The sequence below is a fragment of the Oncorhynchus masou genome, chromosome 13 (assembly GCF_036934945.1).
Source record: "Oncorhynchus masou masou isolate Uvic2021 chromosome 13, UVic_Omas_1.1, whole genome shotgun sequence".
In the NCBI taxonomy this organism is placed as follows: Eukaryota; Metazoa; Chordata; class Actinopteri; order Salmoniformes; family Salmonidae; genus Oncorhynchus; species Oncorhynchus masou.
In genome coordinates this window covers 41,691,972-41,711,698 of record NC_088224.1, presented here as the reverse complement: position 1 = coordinate 41,711,698, position 19,727 = coordinate 41,691,972, and the positions used below count along the sequence as shown (strand labels likewise).

General features: G+C 42.6%; 1 protein-coding gene across 1 annotated transcript; it reads right to left on the bottom strand.

The window, feature by feature from the left end:
* Window positions 1-5,499: 5,499 nt before the first annotated feature.
* On the bottom strand, window positions 5,500-9,533 carry LOC135552346 (chromosomal protein D1-like). Its single transcript, XM_064983913.1, has 2 exons — window positions 9,352-9,533; window positions 5,500-8,167 (listed from the first exon to the last, which is right to left on the bottom strand). The coding sequence occupies exon 2, from the start codon at window positions 8,082-8,084 to the stop codon at window positions 6,969-6,971; it is 1,116 nt and encodes a 371-aa protein (XP_064839985.1). The 5' UTR covers window positions 8,085-8,167; window positions 9,352-9,533; the 3' UTR covers window positions 5,500-6,968.
* Between the last annotated feature and the right edge of the window lie 10,194 nt (window positions 9,534-19,727).

Sequence of the window (19,727 nt, the reverse complement as noted above, 5' to 3'; positions counted from 1 at the left end):
ATCAAACTCGGGTGAGACACATTCCTTCTAAAACTCAGAAGAACAAAGAATCCAAACAAGCTCACCTCTAGTGATCTTCACAGCCTTCACTTTACCTAGCACTCTCTCCACCAGTTTTGACATCTCAAATGGATTCTTCAAAATTGGCAATCCAATCAGCTGCTCCTAATTAAACAAAACATACAAGATAAGAAGGGACATTCTCATCACTGTCTGCTTCTTTGCTCCGTTTTATATTCTTTTGGACAACATTTCAATTCTCCTTGATTCCCCCAACTTTATATTCACGCTCCACATCAGCGTCCACTTCCGCCGAGTTCTCTGCTCTCTAACTGATGATCTGTCCATGATGGAGAGTGAATGTTTTGTACAGTGCCAACAGCAGCCAACCCTGCTAGATCTATTGGTCTTTGGATCATGAAAATGTATATCTCATCAATTAATTAGTTATTAATTGCTAGATGTACCTGTGATCTTGAGACTGTTAGCTTGAAACTGCAAACTTTTAGATAATAACATTAATTAAAAGATCAGTGAGAGTAGCAAACGGGAGGGACAGAGACATAAACCTGTGGCACTGGCGTGAAAAGAAAACACCCTATATGCACCAATAGGGTTAACCCACTTAGGAATTGTTAGCGAGGATCGCTACACTACCCCCTCGGAATGGGAAGGCTTGTCCCGTGCTTTGACCACCTCAGTGCCCTCACACGTCCGGCCGTGCGTTTTGATGGCCTCATGTCCACCATCCCATTTCTGACTCCAATGTAGCGAATGGAGGGAGTGGGTCGTGAACGGGTGTCACTGGCGTGAAAAGCAAGCCCCCTACGCGTCATGCCAATAGGGTTAACCCACTTGGTGGGAATTGCAAGGTGGCTCATTAGGGAGGAGGATCACTACAGTATAGCTGAGAACTTTTACAGCTTCTGTATAAAATAATATGGCATAGATCTATAACTGTAGAAATAATGAAAATATACAGTATATCAAGCACTAATTTTGTTATTTTCGCACAACTTGATTTGCTACCCCTTTCTTTTCCCTACTTCTATATTTTGTTCTCATGTCTCCATAGACAGGAAAAAGATTGATGTATGGAGATTAAGGGAGATAAGAGGTATGTGGTAACATATGAGTGATGGAAGCAGCTTGAATAAGAAAAATATATACAAATTGTATGTGTGTGTGTGTGAGTGCGCATGACCTTGTACGTGCCTCTGTGTGGGATTTGGAGAGAAGCAGGGAGAGAGCTTGAGAGACAATCCCAGAGAGACTGTGTGTTGAACCCGCTGCCCCCTAATACCCCTACCTGCTCCCTGCATGCTTTGCCATGGTTACGAGACAGGGCTCCCAATGCAGGCAGCTAATGTGTTTTTCAGCAGGGGTGAGCTGGGTACTAATGTGTCTCGGTCTGTCTCCTCAGCAAATGGCACAATCAATATCAACTGTCCCAGGATGCACCACCACTAGCAGAGGGCCAGGAAAACCACCAAACTGCCTGCAAGGCTGAATAATGTAAGGTGACTGAAATATTCTGCTTTTATAAAATGTTATGCTTTTTTGAAATGAAACAAAATACCTTGCTCTCCTTAAAGATTTTAGAATTAGTTTGCGAGTTAGAGAAAATAAGAGTAATTAGAGACTAATTTTAATTTATTCAATTAATTTTGTACAATATATTAGCACAATTTATGGCACAAGAGATTTCTTTTTATGTAATTTTATTTATTTGTTTTTGTCAGGTCGAAAATTATAAACCCTCAACCCTGGTTGGGCATTCCAAATAGGTGGCGTATTGGTTACCACCCCAACATGTCATATTTTCATCACTTTTTATTTTACCAGCAAATCAGTTAAGAACAAATTCTTATTTTCAATGACAGCCTAGGAACAGTGGGTTAACTGCCTGTTCAGGGGGGTTTGAACTTGCAACCTTCCGGTTACTAGTCCAACACTCTAACCACTAGGCTACCCTGCCACAGCCACTTTTAAAACACATGATATGATCTTTTCCACAACTTGGGACATCTCTGCTTCTTCCTTCTGTAAACACTTGAAACTTGTCCAAAAGCTTTACAGTGATCACACTGCATTGGTCTTGAAACAAATGCTCTCTCTGTAGTTTATATATCCCAAATGCACTTGAGCAGGGAGAGATTCCAAAAATAACACTTTTTCTTCATACACCCCACAATTCATCCGACAGGTATCAATCACTCCAGGAATATTACTAATCTCTGCCACATTGACTTCCAGTGAAACGCCAGATATTACCCCCGTGAGGGGTGCCCTGTTCCGAAGAGACACACAGGACACATCAAACTCGGGTGAGACACATTCCTTCTAAAACTCAGAAGAACAAAGAATCCAAACAAGCTCACCTCTAGTGATCTTCACAGCCTTCACTTTACCTAGCACTCTCTCCACCAGTTTTGACATCTCAAATGGATTCTTCAAAATTGGCAATCCAATCAGCTGCTCCTAATTAAACAAAACATACAAGATAAGAAGGGACATTCTCATCACTGTCTGCTTCTTTGCTCCGTTTTATATTCTTTTGGACAACATTTCAATTCTCCTTGATTCCCCCAACTTTATATTCACGCTCCACATCAGCGTCCACTTCCGCCGAGTTCTCTGCTCTCTAACTGATGATCTGTCCATGATGGAGAGTGAATGTTTTGTACAGTGCCAACAGCAGCCAACCCTGCTAGATCTATTGGTCTTTGGATCATGAAAATGTATATCTCATCAATTAATTAGTTATTAATTGCTAGATGTACCTGTGATCTTGAGACTGTTAGCTTGAAACTGCAAACTTTTAGATAATAACATTAATTAAAAGATCAGTGAGAGTAGCAAACGGGAGGGACAGAGACATAAACCTGTGGCACTGGCGTGAAAAGAAAACACCCTATATGCACCAATAGGGTTAACCCACTTAGGAATTGTTAGCGAGGATCGCTACACTACCCCCTCGGAATGGGAAGGCTTGTCCCGTGCTTTGACCACCTCAGTGCCCTCACACGTCCGGCCGTGCGTTTTGATGGCCTCATGTCCACCATCCCATTTCTGACTCCAATGTAGCGAATGGAGGGAGTGGGTCGTGAACGGGTGTCACTGGCGTGAAAAGCAAGCCCCCTACGCGTCATGCCAATAGGGTTAACCCACTTGGTGGGAATTGCAAGGTGGCTCATTAGGGAGGAGGATCACTACAGTATAGCTGAGAACTTTTACAGCTTCTGTATAAAATAATATGGCATAGATCTATAACTGTAGAAATAATGAAAATATACAGTATATCAAGCACTAATTTTGTTATTTTCGCACAACTTGATTTGCTACCCCTTTCTTTTCCCTACTTCTATATTTTGTTCTCATGTCTCCATAGACAGGAAAAAGATTGATGTATGGAGATTAAGGGAGATAAGAGGGTATGTGGTAACATATGAGTGATGGAAGCAGCTTGAATAAGAAAAATATATACAAATTGTATGTGTGTGTGTGTGAGTGCGCATGACCTTGTACGTGCCTCTGTGTGGGATTTGGAGAGAAGCAGGGAGAGAGCTTGAGAGACAATCCCAGAGAGACTGTGTGTTGAACCCGCTGCCCCCTAATACCCCTACCTGCTCCCTGCATGCTTTGCCATGGTTACGAGACAGGGCTCCCAATGCAGGCAGCTAATGTGTTTTTCAGCAGGGGTGAGCTGGGTACTAATGTGTCTCGGTCTGTCTCCTCAGCAAATGGCACAATCAATATCAACTGTCCCAGGATGCACCACCACTAGCAGAGGGCCAGGAAAACCACCAAACTGCCTGCAAGGCTGAATAATGTAAGGTGACTGAAATATTCTGCTTTTATAAAATGTTATGCTTTTTTGAAATGAAACAAAATACCTTGCTCTCCTTAAAGATTTTAGAATTAGTTTGCGAGTTAGAGAAAATAAGAGTAATTAGAGACTAATTTTAATTTATTCAATTAATTTTGTACAATATATTAGCACAATTTATGGCACAAGAGATTTCTTTTTATGTAATTTTATTTATTTGTTTTTGTCAGGTCGAAAATTATTGGCACACTTGATAAATAATAAAAATACTGAGCTATTGTATGCTCAAAACATTTGAAAATTATGTTGTTTTATTGTTCAGAGAAATACATTTTGTTTAACAAGTAATATATATATTTTTAAAGATAGGGGTCAAAATTGTCATCCGTTTTCAATACCTCACCTTGCGAGGATAATGACACTGAGCCTTTTTCTAAAATGTTTTATGAGATTGGAGAACACATCGGGAGGGATCTTCGACCATTCCTCCATTCAGAATCTTTCCAGATCCTTGATATCCGTTGTCTGTGTTTATGGACTGCCCTCTTCAATTCAAACCACAGGTTTTCAATGGGGTTCAAGTCAAGAGACTGAGATAGCCATTGCAAAATATTGGTGTTTGTGGTCAATTAATCATTTATTTGTAGATTATGTGTTCTTTGGGTTAGTGACTTTCTGGAAGAGCCACTTGCAGCCAAGTTTCAGCCTCCTGGCAGAGTTAACCAGAGCTGTGTGCGAATACCCATACTAACATATGTATACTGCACACTTAATGAGTATATACTACATAGTTAATTTTAGTATACTGTAAACGAACAGTATGCTTTCAGTTGAGCATACTCTCTTCACTTGTCTACCAGAAGTTGATGATGTTGCTATGCAACCTCTTGCTAGCTAGTTAGCATAACAAATGACTAGCTAAACATTTTACAACTTCGGGTGTGCTCTTAAATTCAATCTGTAGTACCAGAGTGTGCTTGTAAATTCAGAACGTAGTCAGATTGTCTGTTCGTAAATTCAGAGCTTTCGCTCTCGGAGCGCACACTTGACACTCCAGCCTTTGGCTTTCTGATCTTATGGCAGTCAAACACCCAAGCTAACGTTGGCTAGCTTGCTAGCTACTTCCAGACACAAATGAGACCACTCTGACCATTTTACTCGCCCTCGCAGAGCAGGTTAGGCAGTTTTCCAGAGCGTTGGTGACTGTAACTGTGACTGTAAATGACGCTCTTTTGCTGAAGTTTACTGACACCAGCCATATTCAAGGGGGGTTGAGCGCTCATAAATTCATTACACTCAGAGGAGAGTGCTCTGAAATCAGAGTACTGTAGATAGCCAGAGCGAATTTACGAAAAGACCCAATGTCCATTGAGAATGCACAACGACTATACCATTTAGCTAAGCTAAGAATGACGGGAATAATCTTGTCAATAAACGTTGGGTAGAGTCGGGGAACTCGGCTGAGAGTCAGACTCTGCAGACATCAGTATTACGAAAAGACCCAATGTGGATTGAGCTCTGTCCAATAAACGGTGTGAACATTCCACCACTGACTTTTTGATCCTGACCAGCCAGGAAGAAATGTTTCTATCAAATCTTCCATTTATTCACCACATTCTGCTTTTCAAACAATTAAGCTTTACAATAATACCAAATAAAGACAAATTAAGTCACATTTTAAGTTTTATTGAGATTAAAAAACATCAACAAAAACAGTTTGACATTTCACTTTATTACATGAAACTTTCTAAATATTTGCTCTCTAAAAAACTGAAATTCACATTACCCTCAAATGAACGTTGGGGAGGTTTCACAGATCTGTTTCTGATCACAGAGATAAATACATAGGTAAAACTTACAGTATGTATCTCTATAGTTCTAACTGCATCTTGAAGAACATTGTATTAATCCAAGCAACATATCATAAGAACAGACCAAGTTGAAAACATGAAACTAACAAGCTTTGGTCACAGGAACATGAATTCATACAAATGATAGATTCTGTTGTGTACCTCAATTACTATTTTTATATTACATAATTTATGAAGTTGTGATGCAGTATGAACTGTTGATATCATGGTCCAGCACATAATTAATTAAATAAACAAATACCAGGCTAGATGAAGACATGTTTAACATACAATCTGAACATTTACACACAACATCACCCCGAGTCTGTGAAACCAAGCCATCCACTTCAGATGAAAGCCAAGTGATAAAAAACAAGTAAAAAGAGCTGACATAAAAAGTCTTAAAAATAACTGTGAGAGGTGATGTTGAGTGAATTACAAGGATGATACTGGCAAACAAAACCATCACAATAGTCAATAACCATACATCTTCTAAGAGAAATCTTAAGGATGATGGATTGGAAGTTTACAGTTACCGTCTTGACTCCACAAGGTGAAGTATGCAATGAACCAAGTGAAAGAAAACAACTATGATTATGGTACCGTCCCAAACGACACCATATTCCCCTTATAGTGCATTACCTTTGACCAGGGTCCATGGGGCTTTGGTCAAAAGTAGTGCACTTTATAGGTAAAAGGGTGCCATGATAGTGATACTAACAACATCTGTATCGAAACAAAGATAGCTGGGAAGGGGAAGTTGTTACATTCAAAACTTTGGCAATTAAGGCAAATAAAATTAGAAGACATTAGCCATTTGAAAACTACAGAGCTTAAGAAGAGATAAAAACTAAAAACAAAATACTTAACTAATTCAATTGATTTAAACCATTTGAGCTTATTTGGACAAATCTGCACAGACCAATACAAGATTAACAAACCTCAATGAGAATATCATCAACTATAGGATGTGTATGGAATTAGAAACTGTATCAATGACAGTACCAGTGAAAAAATCTAAATGGGATAAGTCTGAACAGACCAATACAAGATTAACAACTGTCAATGAAATTGTCTTCACATCATTCAAGCTATGGATGACCAAGGAAGTACAAAAAGTACTTGTTTTTTCCACGAAGGCATCAAACCATAAAAAATATTAGCAAGAGCAAACAGACACATAGGTTAGTTGAGAAAACAAGAGTTGGGTAAGAGATAATAAAATGTTAAAAAAAACAACTTACAAGATGCTACTGATACTCGTTCAGTCTGCTCCGCCCAGGTTCCTTTTACTTTACAACCTTTTTGATTGAGCCAGGCTTTCTGCCCCCCCTCTTAGGAACAACCACTTCATTTTTCTTAATAGCTGCCGCTACCTTACCTGGGTCACTAGCCTTGCCATGACCACCGCGTGGTTTAATTTCCTCTTCTTCGTCATCTTCTACTAGAGAAAAGACTTCATCCTCATTTCTCTCTGTATCTTCATTTTCCTCCTCTGAATCATAAGCTGTATAATCAACGTTCACAGTCTTTCTCCTGCCTTTTTGCCTCTGGGCTTGGAAGGCAGCTTCATCAAACACATTTGCTTTACCGTTGGAGCAGCGGTAAAGCTTTACTATTGGAGAAACAGTGCAACCATGTTTGGCTGAGGGTGAACTGTTGGACCTATCCGTCTCTGCTGCTCTCTTGGCTTTGAAGGAGCCTAAGGGGCGGCCACTCTTTCGCGGGGAATCATCTTTAGCGGGGGGCTTTGAAACTTTAGAAGTTGGAGGTGGGTTCTTCCGTAAGTGGGCACCTCTACCTGTTGATGCCTTGAGTGGACGGCCTCTTCTCCGTGGCTCGGCAGAGGTGGGTGTGGCGGGGGGATCCCCGCGGGGATGGATGCGCGGCCTTCCGAGCGGCTTCCACACTCTAGGTCCCTTAGGTTGGCTTTTCAGTATCTTTCTCTCCTCTTCCTCCTCGGGTGACAGCAGGTACTTCCTCGGCCTACCCATTTTTTTTTGTTGTTGAACTTTTTTGGGCCGGCCACGCTTTAAAGGTGCAGTTGTCTCTGCTGAAACAGCATTAGGGTCAACCACTTTACGTGGCCTGCCCCGTGGCTGCTTATCTAGTACCCTCAGTATCTTAGGTTTCTTGGAGCCTGATCCTTTGGGCCTACCCCTTCCCCTATTAGGTGGTATGGGGCTGCCATTAGACAAGGCTTCGTCGGACTCCACTTCACTACCAGTGGCATCCATTGCCCCTTCTTCCGACGCCCCTTCCCCTTCTTCCGATGGTGTTGCCCCTTCCCCTTCTTCCGATGCCGTTGCCCCTTCCCCTTCTTCCGACGCCGTTTCATCCAACATTGTTGCCCCTTCTTCCGACATTGTCGCCCCTTCTTCCGACATTGTTGCTTCTTTTTTCATCTGTTTTCTTGCAACCCGGCTCCTCCTTTCTTTCCTTCCAGCTCACTTCCTAGGAGGTCTTGTGAACTACTTAGGGCTTCCCACTGTAAAGGCCATATCGAGAAGGTTACAATACAAAATGTTCTTTGTGCACGCACCCCTTCATAAAACTGGCCTACGTGGGTACGAGAAAGTGTACCTAGCATGTCTAGGCTGGACAATAGAATGAGTCAAAATTCCCCCAAGGATGAAACATGGCAGAAGAACGTTAGCTAAGCTGGAACACTAGCATATGAATGGAATTGAACATTCGCAGGGTCTCTTCTGACTGGAGTGACGCTTATGATTCCATTTATGTATCCCTTTTTATTTTACCACTACAATCTGTTCTTAGGACGAAACTGAAAAATAACTTGTGTAGAAAATAAACATCCGCACATCGATGGTGCCAAGTGTGAGTATGTCTGCATAACAAGGAAGTAGTTCCATGAGTAATGTGTTGTGGTGTACATTTTAACTACCAACGTGGGCATTGCCAACAACAGCGAAGCAGGCGGCGTGACTTAGAACAATGTGAGTAGAACGGTCGGAAGGCGAGTTGGTGCCATGGTGCTCAATAGAACTATTAGGAGCCGGGAAAATGCCCCAAAATAAGGCCTGTTTTTTCGTGATTACTTCAAAACTACGGCAGACAGCTGGGACATATTTGTAATATTATGAAACTGGGCTCCATGGCGGATGCAATGAACTAGTTTCATCAGAAAAAGTATTGTTAAAAATGTAATGTGTCAAGCCTAACGTGTCTTGTAATATGCACATTGTAAACATAGATTGTTTACTAATTGCAGTTTCTTCATTTTGTGATAGGTCACGTTGCAATTATGTATATGTAAAGGTGCACGTTGCAATTATGTATATGTAAAGGTGCACAATAAACAAAATCTGATATGACAGTCTTCTCCTCCATAAGTAAACTAAAGTTGATGCATTGACGCGACACTGAAATCTAGCTAGCTAGTATCCTGATTCAGTGACTGTTTTGGTTTACTAGTAGCTAGTTAGCCAACTTTACCAGATGTTCAAAGCAACATCACATTCATCTTCTACGACCGGGGTGAACTAGCTACCTAAGTAAATTTACTTTAAAATAAGCTAGCAAACTACGTAGCATATCCAGCTAGGTAGCTAGCTAATTATCTTTACAAAGCTAGCATTAGCTCGATCGCTTACGACAGCCCCGGATCTCAATCAGGCTCAACTAGTTTAATGAAAATAGCACACGCCTCACCTTGGTACAATCCTTGCGTAGCTGGTGCTGTATACACTTCTATCAGATATCGTTTGTCATGAAAGTCGCCAGATGTTTAATCGGCCTTCGTTGTAATTGTTTAGCTAGCTAGCGATTTGTATTTCAACCGGACGTTGTGGCGGATGAAAGCTGATTTCCTAAGGACTAAAGGGGAAGTGGAACAACGTTTTTCATTTCCGCTCCCTGAAATAAATAAGATGTTGTCTATGACCCCTGTTCTTTCACAAGACACTGATGACACTTGTGGAGAGTTCTTTCCTTGAGCAATTATTATAAAATAAAAAAATAAGCAAAATAGCATCATATCTCAGATTGATTTCCTTTGAAAGCCTGGGAAAACGCTTGGGCTTCTTCTGGATGATCTGGACATGCTACAACCCCAAAATATGTATTACCGCCACCAACTGGACGACGTTGAAAAAAACAAGGTAAAAATAAAACCCATACATGATAGGGAAAACAAACTTAAATCCACACAAAATAAAACAATAAAAACCACATTGACAAAAACAAAACCCCCAAACACCCACTTCTTCTATCCTTCCCCATATCAAATTCCCCCTATCAAATGCCCATATCTCCCTTCTTCTGACCAGCCTAGTTAAATAAAGGTTAAATAATGTATTCATGTTTAATTCTCACCTGAGAGGCTTGTGACAATACTCCATGCAACTCCTCTGCCAAGAAGTCTTTCAGTCCCAGGAAACATTCCGCCGCATCCAAAATGATGTCTATTTTCCAGGACTTCCTCTCCACCTTGGCAGTGCCATTAATCACCATAGCTATGATGGCGACAAAGTCCACCTTCTGTACCTTTAACATATCTGGGTTCTGCCGTTGAACGGCAACCCCTGCAGCCTTCAGCGAATGCCTATCCACCACCATTGACTATTCAGGAACAGCATTTGAAACCTCAACCCTTTTAAATGCCCTAACATCGGTCACCTCATTCTCTTTCACCCTTGTTGGGCATTCCAAATAGGTGGCGTATTCGTTACCACCACAATTGCAACATGTCATTCATCACTTTTAATTTTTTTATTTTACCTTTATTTAACTAGGCAAGTCAGTTAAGAACAAATTCTTATTTTCAAACAAAACATACTCCTACAAGATAAGAAGGGACATTCCCATCACTGTCTGCTTCTTTGCTCCGTTTTATATTCTTTTGGACAACATTCCAATTCTCCTTGATTCCCCCAACTTTATATTCACGCTCCACATCAGCGTCCACTTCCGCCGAGTTCTCTGCTCTCTTACTGATGATCTGTCCATGATGGAGAGTGAATGTTTTGTACAGTGCCAACAGCAGCCAACCCTGCTAGATCTATTGGTCTTTGGATCATGAAAATGTATATCTCATCAATTAATTAGTTATTAATTGCTAGATGTACCTGTGTTCTTGAGACTGTTAGCTTGAAACTGCAAACTTTTAGATAATAACATAATTAAAAGATCAGTGAGAGTAGCAAACGGGAGGGACAGAGACATAAACCTGTTAGCGAGGATTGCTACACTACCCCCTCGGAATGGGAAGGCTTGTCCCGTGCTTTGCCCACCTCAGTCCCCTCACACGTCCGGCCGTGCGTTTTGATGGCCTCATGTCCACCATCCCACTTCTGACACCAATGTAGCGAATGGAGGGAGTGGGTCGTGAACAGGTGTCACTGGCGTGAAAAGCAAGCCCCCTACGCATCACGCCAATAGGGTTAACCCACTTGGTGGGAATTGCAAGGTGGCTCATTAGGGAGGATCACTACAGTATAGCTGAGAACTTTTACAGCTTCTGTATAAAGTAATATGGCATAGATCTATAACTGTAGAAATAATGAAAATATACAGTATATCAAGCACTACTTTTGTTATTTTCGCACAACTTGATTTGCTACCCCTTTATTTTCCCTACCTCTATATTTTGTTCTCATGTCTCCATAGACAGGAAACAGACTGATGTATGGAGATTAAGGGAGATAAGAGGTATGTGGTAACATATGAGTGATGGAAGCAGCCTGAATAAGAAAAATACATACAAATTGTATGTGTGTGTGTGCGCATGCGCATGACCCTGTAGGTGCCTCTGTGTGGGATTTGGAGAGAAACAGGGAGAGAGCTTGAGAGACAATCCCAAAGAGACTGTGTGTTGAACCCGCTGCCCCTAATACCCCTACCTGCTCCCTGCATGCTTTGCCATGGTTACGAGACAGGGCTCCCAATGCAGGCAATTAATGTGTTTTTCAGCAGGGGTGAGCTGGGTACTAATGTGTCTCGGTCTGTCTCCTCAGCAAATGGCACAATCAATATCAACTGTCCCAGGATGCACCACCACCAGCAGAGGGCCAGGAAAACCACCAAGCTGCCTGCAAGGCTGAATAATGTAAGGTGACTGAAATATTCTGCTTTTATAAAATGTTATGCTTTTTTGAAATGAAACAAAATACCTTGCTCTCCTTAAAGATTTTAGAATTAGTTTGTGAGTTAGAGAAAATAAGAGTAATTAGAGACTAATTTTAATTTATTCAATTAATTTTGTACAATATATTAGCACAATTTATGGCACAAGAGATTTCTTTTTATGTAATTTGATTTATTTGTTTTTGTCAGGTCGAAAATTATTGGCACACTTGATAAATAATAAAAATACTGAGCTATTGTATGCTCAAAACATTTGAAAATTATGTTGTTTTATTGTTCAGAGAAATACATTTTGTTTAACAAGTAATATACATATTTTTAAAGATAGGGGTCAAAATTGTCATCCGTTTTCAATACCTCACCTTGCGAGGATAATGACACTGAGCCTTTTTCTAAAATGTTTTATGAGATTGGAGAACACATCGGGAGGGATCTTCGACCATTCCTCCATTCAGAATTTTTCCAGATCCTTGATATCCTTTGTCTGTGTTTATGGACTGCCCTCTTCAATTCAAACCACAGGTTTTCAATGGGGTTCAAGTCAAGAGACTGAGATGGCCATTGCAAAATATTGGTTTTGTGGTCAATTAATCATTTATTTGTAGATTATGTGTTCTTTGGGTTAGTGTCTTGCTGGAAGAGCCACTTTGCAGCCAAGTTTCAGCCTCCTGGCAGAGTTAACCAGAGCTGCGCGCGAATACCCATACTAACATATGTATACTGCACACTTAATGAGTATATACTACATAGTTAATTTTAGTATACTGTAAACGAACAGTATGCTTTCAGTTGAGCGTACTGTCTCTTCACTTGTCTACCGGAAGTTGATGCTGTTGTTATGCAACCTCTTGCTAGCTAGTTAGCATAACAAATGACTAGCTAAACATTTTACAACTTTGGGTGTGTTCTTAAATTCAATCTGGAGTGCCAGAGTGCACTTGTAAATTCAGAGCGTAGTCAGATTGTCTGTTTGTAAATTCAGAGCTTTAGCTCTCAGAGCGCACACTGGACACTCCAGCTTTTGGCTTTCTGATCTTATGGCAGTCAAGCACCCAAGCTAACGTTGGCTAGCTTGCTAGCTACTTCCAGACACAAATGAGACCACTCTGACCATTTTACTCGCCCTCGCAGAGCTGGTGAGGCAGTTTTCCAGAGCGTTGGTGACTGTAACTGTGACTGTAAATGACGCTCTTTTGCTGAAGTTTACTGACACCAGCCATATTCAATGGGGGTTGAGCGCTCATAAATTCATTACACTCAGAGGAGAGTGCTCTGAAATCAGAGTACTGTAGATAGCCAGAGCGAATTTACGAAAGGACCAGAATGTCCATTGAGAATGCACAAGGACTATACCATTTAGCTAAACTAAGAATGACGGGAATAATCTTGTCAATAAACGTTGGGTAGAGTCGGGGAACTCGGCTGAGAGTCAGATTCGGCAGATGTCAGTATTACTTATGGCTAGGATGCGGGGATTGAGCTCGGTCCGATTCCGGTGTGAGTTATTTGGCCCAAATGTATTATTTGGGGCTCGGGCTGATTCCGGTGAGAGTTTACTGCCCAAATATAGTTTTTGGGGCTCGGCGGATTGGGATCACTCTCTGGCAGATGAGGGCTGCTTTAAATAATTAACATTTCATTATTTATTTTTCCATGTTTTCTAATTGTTTCTGTGATCCAAAAATACAATTAACATTTAAATGAAATTCTTTAAAAGTCCTGTGTAGTATTTTAGAATTTTTATACTTTGTGCAAGGCAATTGATAAGCATTAAAAACTTTGTGGATGGAGTCTCCCTGTAACATCTGCTGTAACACTCTCAAACACGTAGATCCCCTGGACACAGCTCATTGTTTGTTTTGTGACACACTTCTATTCGGAGCTCTGTTCCCGTGATTTACTCCTCCTGTGTATGATAGTTTCTGCCTGCCTCACTAACGATGCCTTTTGCCTATTCCCTGCCTGTACTTTAGCCTATCGGATTTCCTGTTATCAACCTATTGCCTGATCTCCCGGATGACGTTACAAGCCTTTTCCCTGCCTGTACTATTGCCTTTTTGGACCCCCTGTGTATGACCTTCTGCCTTCCCCTGGACCCAGCTACCTGCCTCCTCATGTGGTCCTTTACCAATAACGTCCGAGTTAGGGGAGGTCCTGCGGGCCAGGCGCATGCCCGCTGACACGGTCACCAGGTGTATTGTGTTTCCTCAGTTTTTTTGTGGATGTGTATACTTTGTATGTATAATAGTAGTATTTAAAATGACTAAATTGGGTAATTTTGTATACATTTATTTAAATTTGCATTGGACCGCTTCTGGGGAGATTCGGGTAAGATGTCGGCTGAATTTGGGTAGAGGAAACGGCCCGATGTACTTGGGCGGATTCTGGGAAGTCATTCATTTTGATTCCGGGCCGAGTCCGACACCCGATTCTGAGCCAATTCAATCAGTTCCGGCCTCCCAGAAGAGGGCCGCTTCTGGGCCGATTCCTCATTGCTCGCTGGGATTCTGCTGTAACGATATGCTATGTGGTTCGTAATGACAGCGTAGCTAACAAATTGTCAGCCAACATAACTCGAAATTGACTCAACATAACTCGAAATTGAGCCCAGGTGCATACTGTTTCCATTGATCATGCTTGAGATGTTTCTACAGGGTGACACGCTCATAGGGATGGGCGATCGTACACCTTCCACCTCCGTGCAGAAAAGACAGAGAGGGCTGTCTTGCTTCTAGTCCTTTGGAAACTTTGCAGTATTTAGTTTTTTCGTACATTGTTAGCCCAGAAAATCTTAAGTGTTATTACATACAGCTGGGAAGAACTATGATGTAGGTAAAACAAAGTGTGAATTAAAAGTACGTATCTCAGAGCATCGTAGCACCATTAGGTGTAAAAACTTTACTTACCCAGTTGCTGCCCACTTCTTGGAGGCAGGCCACTCTATTTCGTCTCTGCGTTATATTGGCATCGAATATGTCACCCTCCCTAGGAGAGGGCGTGACCTTGATAATTTATTGTTAAAACGAGAGGCTGCCTGGATCTTTAACTTAAAGACCCTTGTTCCCTTCGATCTCAACGTAGACTTTGATCTGAAGCCATTCTTGTGATTATTGTGACTTTGCCATTGTAATTGTTTGTAAGCTTGTGTAGTCAAATTAATCTATGATCGTATGCTATCCATTTGTTGTTTGTATGCTGTTCTTTGTATGATATTTTAATATTTGATTATTAACCAATGATATAAGGCCACTCTTGGCCATGATTGCAGACACCTGTGTCTTTTGACACTACATAAACGAGTCATCCCGCAGTGTTTGTGATTATACCCTGATGAAGACAGCTTGGCTGTCGAAACGTTGGTAATTACATTTTTGTTTCTGAGCTCCGAGAGTGTGCGGCTCTCTTTTATTTTCAAGTTTTCTACTCCGCTAGCCAGCACCTAGTTGTGCATTTCTTTTTCTTCAAGAACTATAGGATATCAGAGTGACGTCAACTTACCAGCACAACGACCAGGAATACAACTTTCCCGAAGCGGATCCTTTGTCCGCACCACCCAAGGCATTTGATCTAATTCCAGAGGCCAACCAAAAACAATGCCGCCAGACAAGAGGAAGACGGAGCGGTCTTCTGGTCAGACTTCAGAGGCGTGCACACAACCCACTGCTCCCGAATATATTACTCGCTAATGTCCATTCCCTAGATAACAAGGTCGACGAAATCAGGGCAAGGTTTGCTTTCCAGAGAGACATCAGATATTGTAACATACTCCGTATCACGGAAATATGGCTCTCTTGGGATATGCTGTCGGAGTTGATACAGCCACCTGGCTTCTCAGTGCGTCACTCCTACAGGAATAAATATCTCTCCGGGAAGAAGAAGGGGCGGGGGTGTATGTTTCATGATTAACAACTCATGGTGTAATTCTAACAACATACAGGAACTCAAGTACTTTTGTTCACCTGACCTTGAATACCTCACAATCAATTTTGATCATGTGGACCGGGATTTGTTCCGGGTAGGCTCTGAGAATAATACCGCCATATACGCTGATTTGGTGAGTGAGTTTATAAGGAAGTGTATAGGAGATGTTTTACCTACTGTTACTATTAAAACTTACCCTAACCGGAAACCGTGGATAGATGGCAGCATTCCTTCTAAACTGAAAGCGCGAACCACCGCATTTAACAATGGAAAGGTGACTGGGAATATGGCCGAATATAAACAGTGTAGTTTTTCCCTCCGCAAGGCAATCAAACAAGAAGAATGTCGGTATAGAGACAAAGTGGAGTCGCAATTCAACGGCTCAGACACGAGATGTATGTGGCAGATAATCACGGACTACAAAAGAAAAACCAGCCACGTCACGGACACGGACGTCTTGCCTCCAGACAAAATGAATACCTTCTTTGCCCGCTTTGAGGATAATACAGTGCCACCGACGTGGCCCGCTGCCAAGGACTGTGGGCACTCATTCTCCATGGTCGACGTGAGTAAGACATTTGAACGTGCTAACCCTGGCAAAGCTGCTGGCCCAGACGGCATGCCTAGACGCATCCTCAGAGCATGGACAGACCAGCTGGCTGGTGTGGTTACTGACATATTCCAGTCTGCTGTCCCCACATGCTTCAAGATGGCCACCATTGTTCCTGTTCCCAAGAAAGCAAAGGTAACTGAACTAAATGACTATCTCCCCGTAGCACTCACTTCTGTCATCATGAAGTGCTTTGAGAGACTAGTCAAGGATCATATCACCTCCACCTTACCAGTCACACTAGACCCACTTCAATTTGCTTACCGCTCCAATAGGTCCACAGACGATGCAATCGCCATCACACTGCACACTGCCCTATCCCATCTAGACAAGAGGAACACCTATGTAAGTATGCTGTTCATTCAACACCATAGTACCCTCCAAGCTCATCATTAAGTTTGAGGCCCTGGGTCTCAACCCCACCCTGTGCAATTGGATCCTGGACTTCCTGACCGGCTGCCCCCAGGTGGTGACGGTAGGAAACAACATCTCCCCTTTGCTGATGCTCAACACTGGGGCCCCACAAGGGTGCATGCTCATCCCCCTCATGTACTCCCTGTTCAACCATGACTGCGTGGCCATACGCGCCTCCAACTCAATCATCAAGTTTGCAGGCGACACATCAGTAGTAGGCTTGATTACCAAGAATGACGAGACAGCCTACAGGGAGGAGGTGAGGGCTCTCGGAGTGTGGTGTCAGGAAAATATCAAATCAAATCAAAGTTTATTTGTCACGTGCGCCGAATACAACAGGTTACAGTGAAACCTGCTTACAGGCTCTAACCAATGGTGCAGGAAAAAAAGTGTGTGTGTGTGTTTGAAAAAAGAGTAGCAAGGCTATATACAGACACCTGTTAGTCAGGATTATTGAGGTAGTATGTACATGTTGGTATCGTTAAAGTGACTATGCATATATGATGAACAGAGAGTAGCAGAAGCGTAAAAAGAGGGGTTGGCGTGTGGTGGGACACTATGCAGATAGCCCGGTTAACCATTTGGTTAGATGTTCAGGAGTCTTATGGCTTGGGGGTAAAAACTGTTGAGAAGCCTTTTTGTCCTAGACTTGGGTCGTGGGTGAACAGAGAGTACAGGAGGGGACCGAGCACATACCCCTGGGGAGCTCCAGTGTTGAGGATCTGCGTGGCAGATGTGTTGCTACCTACCCTCACCACCTGGGGGCGGCCTGTCAGGAAGTCCAGGATCCAGTTGCAGAGGGAGGTGTTTAGTCCCAGGATCCTTAGCTTGGTGATGAGCTTTGAGGGTACTATGGTGCTAAACGCTGAGCTGTAGTCAATGAACAGCATTCTCACATAGGTGTTCATTTTGCCCAGGTGGGAAAGGGCAGTGTGGAGTGCAATAGAGATTGCATCATCTGTGGATCTGTTTGGGCGGTATGCAAATTGGGGTGGGTCTAGGGTTTCTGGGATAATGGTGTTGATGTGAGCTATTACCAGCCTTTCAAAGCACTTCATGGCTACGGACGTGAGTGCTACGGGTCTGTAGTCATTTAGGCAGGTTCCCTTCGTGTTCTTCGGCACAGGGACTATGGTGGTCTGCTTGAAGCATGTTGGTATTACAGACTCAATCAGGGACATGTTGAAAATGTCAGTGAAGACACCTGCCGGTTGGTCAGCACATGCCCCGAGCACACATCCTGGTAATCCGTCTTGGCCCGCAGCCTTGTGTATGTTGACCTGTTTAAAGGTCTGCTACGGAGAACGTGATCACACAGTCATCCGGGGAACAGCTGATGCTCTCATGCATGCCTCAGTGTTGCTTGCCTCGAAGTGAGCATAGAAGTGATTTAGCTCGTCTGGTAGGCTCGTGTCACTGGGCAGCTCTCGGCTGTGCTTCCCTTTGTAGTCTGTAATAGTTTGCAAGCCCTGCCACATCCGACGAGCATCGGAGCCGGTGTAGTATGATTCAATCTTAGCCCTGTATTGACACTTTGCCTGTTTGATGGTTCGTCGCAGGGCATAGCGGGATTTCTTGTAAGCTTCCGGATTAGAGTCCCGCACTTTGAAAGCGTCAGCTCTACCCTTTAGCTCAGTGCGAATGTTGCCTGTAATCGATGGCTTCTGGTTGGGGTATGTATCTACCGTCACTGTGGGGACGACGTCCTCAATGCATTTATTGATAAATCCAGTGACTGATGTGGTGTATTCCTCAATGTCATTGGAAAAAATCCCGGAAGATGTTCCAGTCTGTGATAGCAAAGCAGTCCTGTAGTTTTGCATCTGCTTCATCTGATGATTTTTTTATAGACCGAGATACTGGTGCTTCCTGCTTTAATTTTTGCTTGTAAGCAGGAATAAGGAGGATAGAGTTGTGGTCGGATTTACCAAATGGAGGGCGAGGGAGAGCTTTGTACACGTTTCTGTGTGTGGAGTACAGGTGCTCTAGATTTTTTTCCCCTCTGGTTGCACATTTAACATGTTGATAGAGATTTGGTAGAACTGATTTTAGTTTCCCTGTATTAAAGTCCCCAGCCACTAGGAGCGCCGCCTCTGGGTGAGTGGTTTCCTGTTTGCTTATTTCCTTATACAGCTGACTGAGTGGGGTCTTAGTGCCAGCATCTGTCTGTGGTGGTAAATAAACAGCCACGTAAAGTATAGCTGAGAACTCTCTCGGCAAGTAGTGTGGCCTGCAGTTTATCACAATATATAGAGACTTCCTTAGATTTTGTGCACCAGCTGTTGTTTACAAATGTCCTGATATCCAGAAGCTCTTTTCTTCCGTAATATACGGTTGCAGAAACACTATGTACAAGGAAACAGGAAACAGGAAACAGCAGAGGGAGCACCCCCTATCCACATCTATAGGACAGTAGTGGAGAAGGTGTAAAGTTAAGTACCTCGGCATACACATTACTGACAAACTGAAATTGTCTACCCACACAGACAGTGTGGTGAAGAAGGCGCAACAGTGTCTCTTTAACCTCAGGAGGCTGATGAAATTTGTCTTGTCACCTAAAAACATACTCTTTTACAGATGTACAATTGAGAGCATCCTGTTGGGCTGTATCACCGCTTGGTACTGCAACTGCACCGCCCACAACGGGTTCTCCAGATGTCTCTGAATGTCCTTGAGTGGCCCAGCCTGGGCCCGGACTTGCTCCCCATTGAACATCTCTGGAGAGACCTGAATATAGCTGTGCAGCAATGCTTCCCATTGAACCTGACAGAGCTTGACAAGATCTGCAGAGAAGAATGGAAGAAACTCCCCAAATACAGGTGTGCCAAGCTTGTAGAATCATACCCAAGAAGACTCAAGGCTGTAATCGCTGCTAAAGGTGCTTCAACAAAGTACTGAATAAAGGGTCTGAATACTTATGTGAATGTGATATTTCAGTTTTGTATTTTTTATACATTTGCAAAAAATCAAACAACCTGTTTTTGCTTTGTCATTATAG

Excerpts from the sequence above, each read along its gene's own strand:
- LOC135552346 (XM_064983913.1), bottom strand. The coding sequence starts at position 8,084 with ATGAAAAAAGAAGCAACAATGTCGGAAGAAGGGGCGACAATGTCGGAA.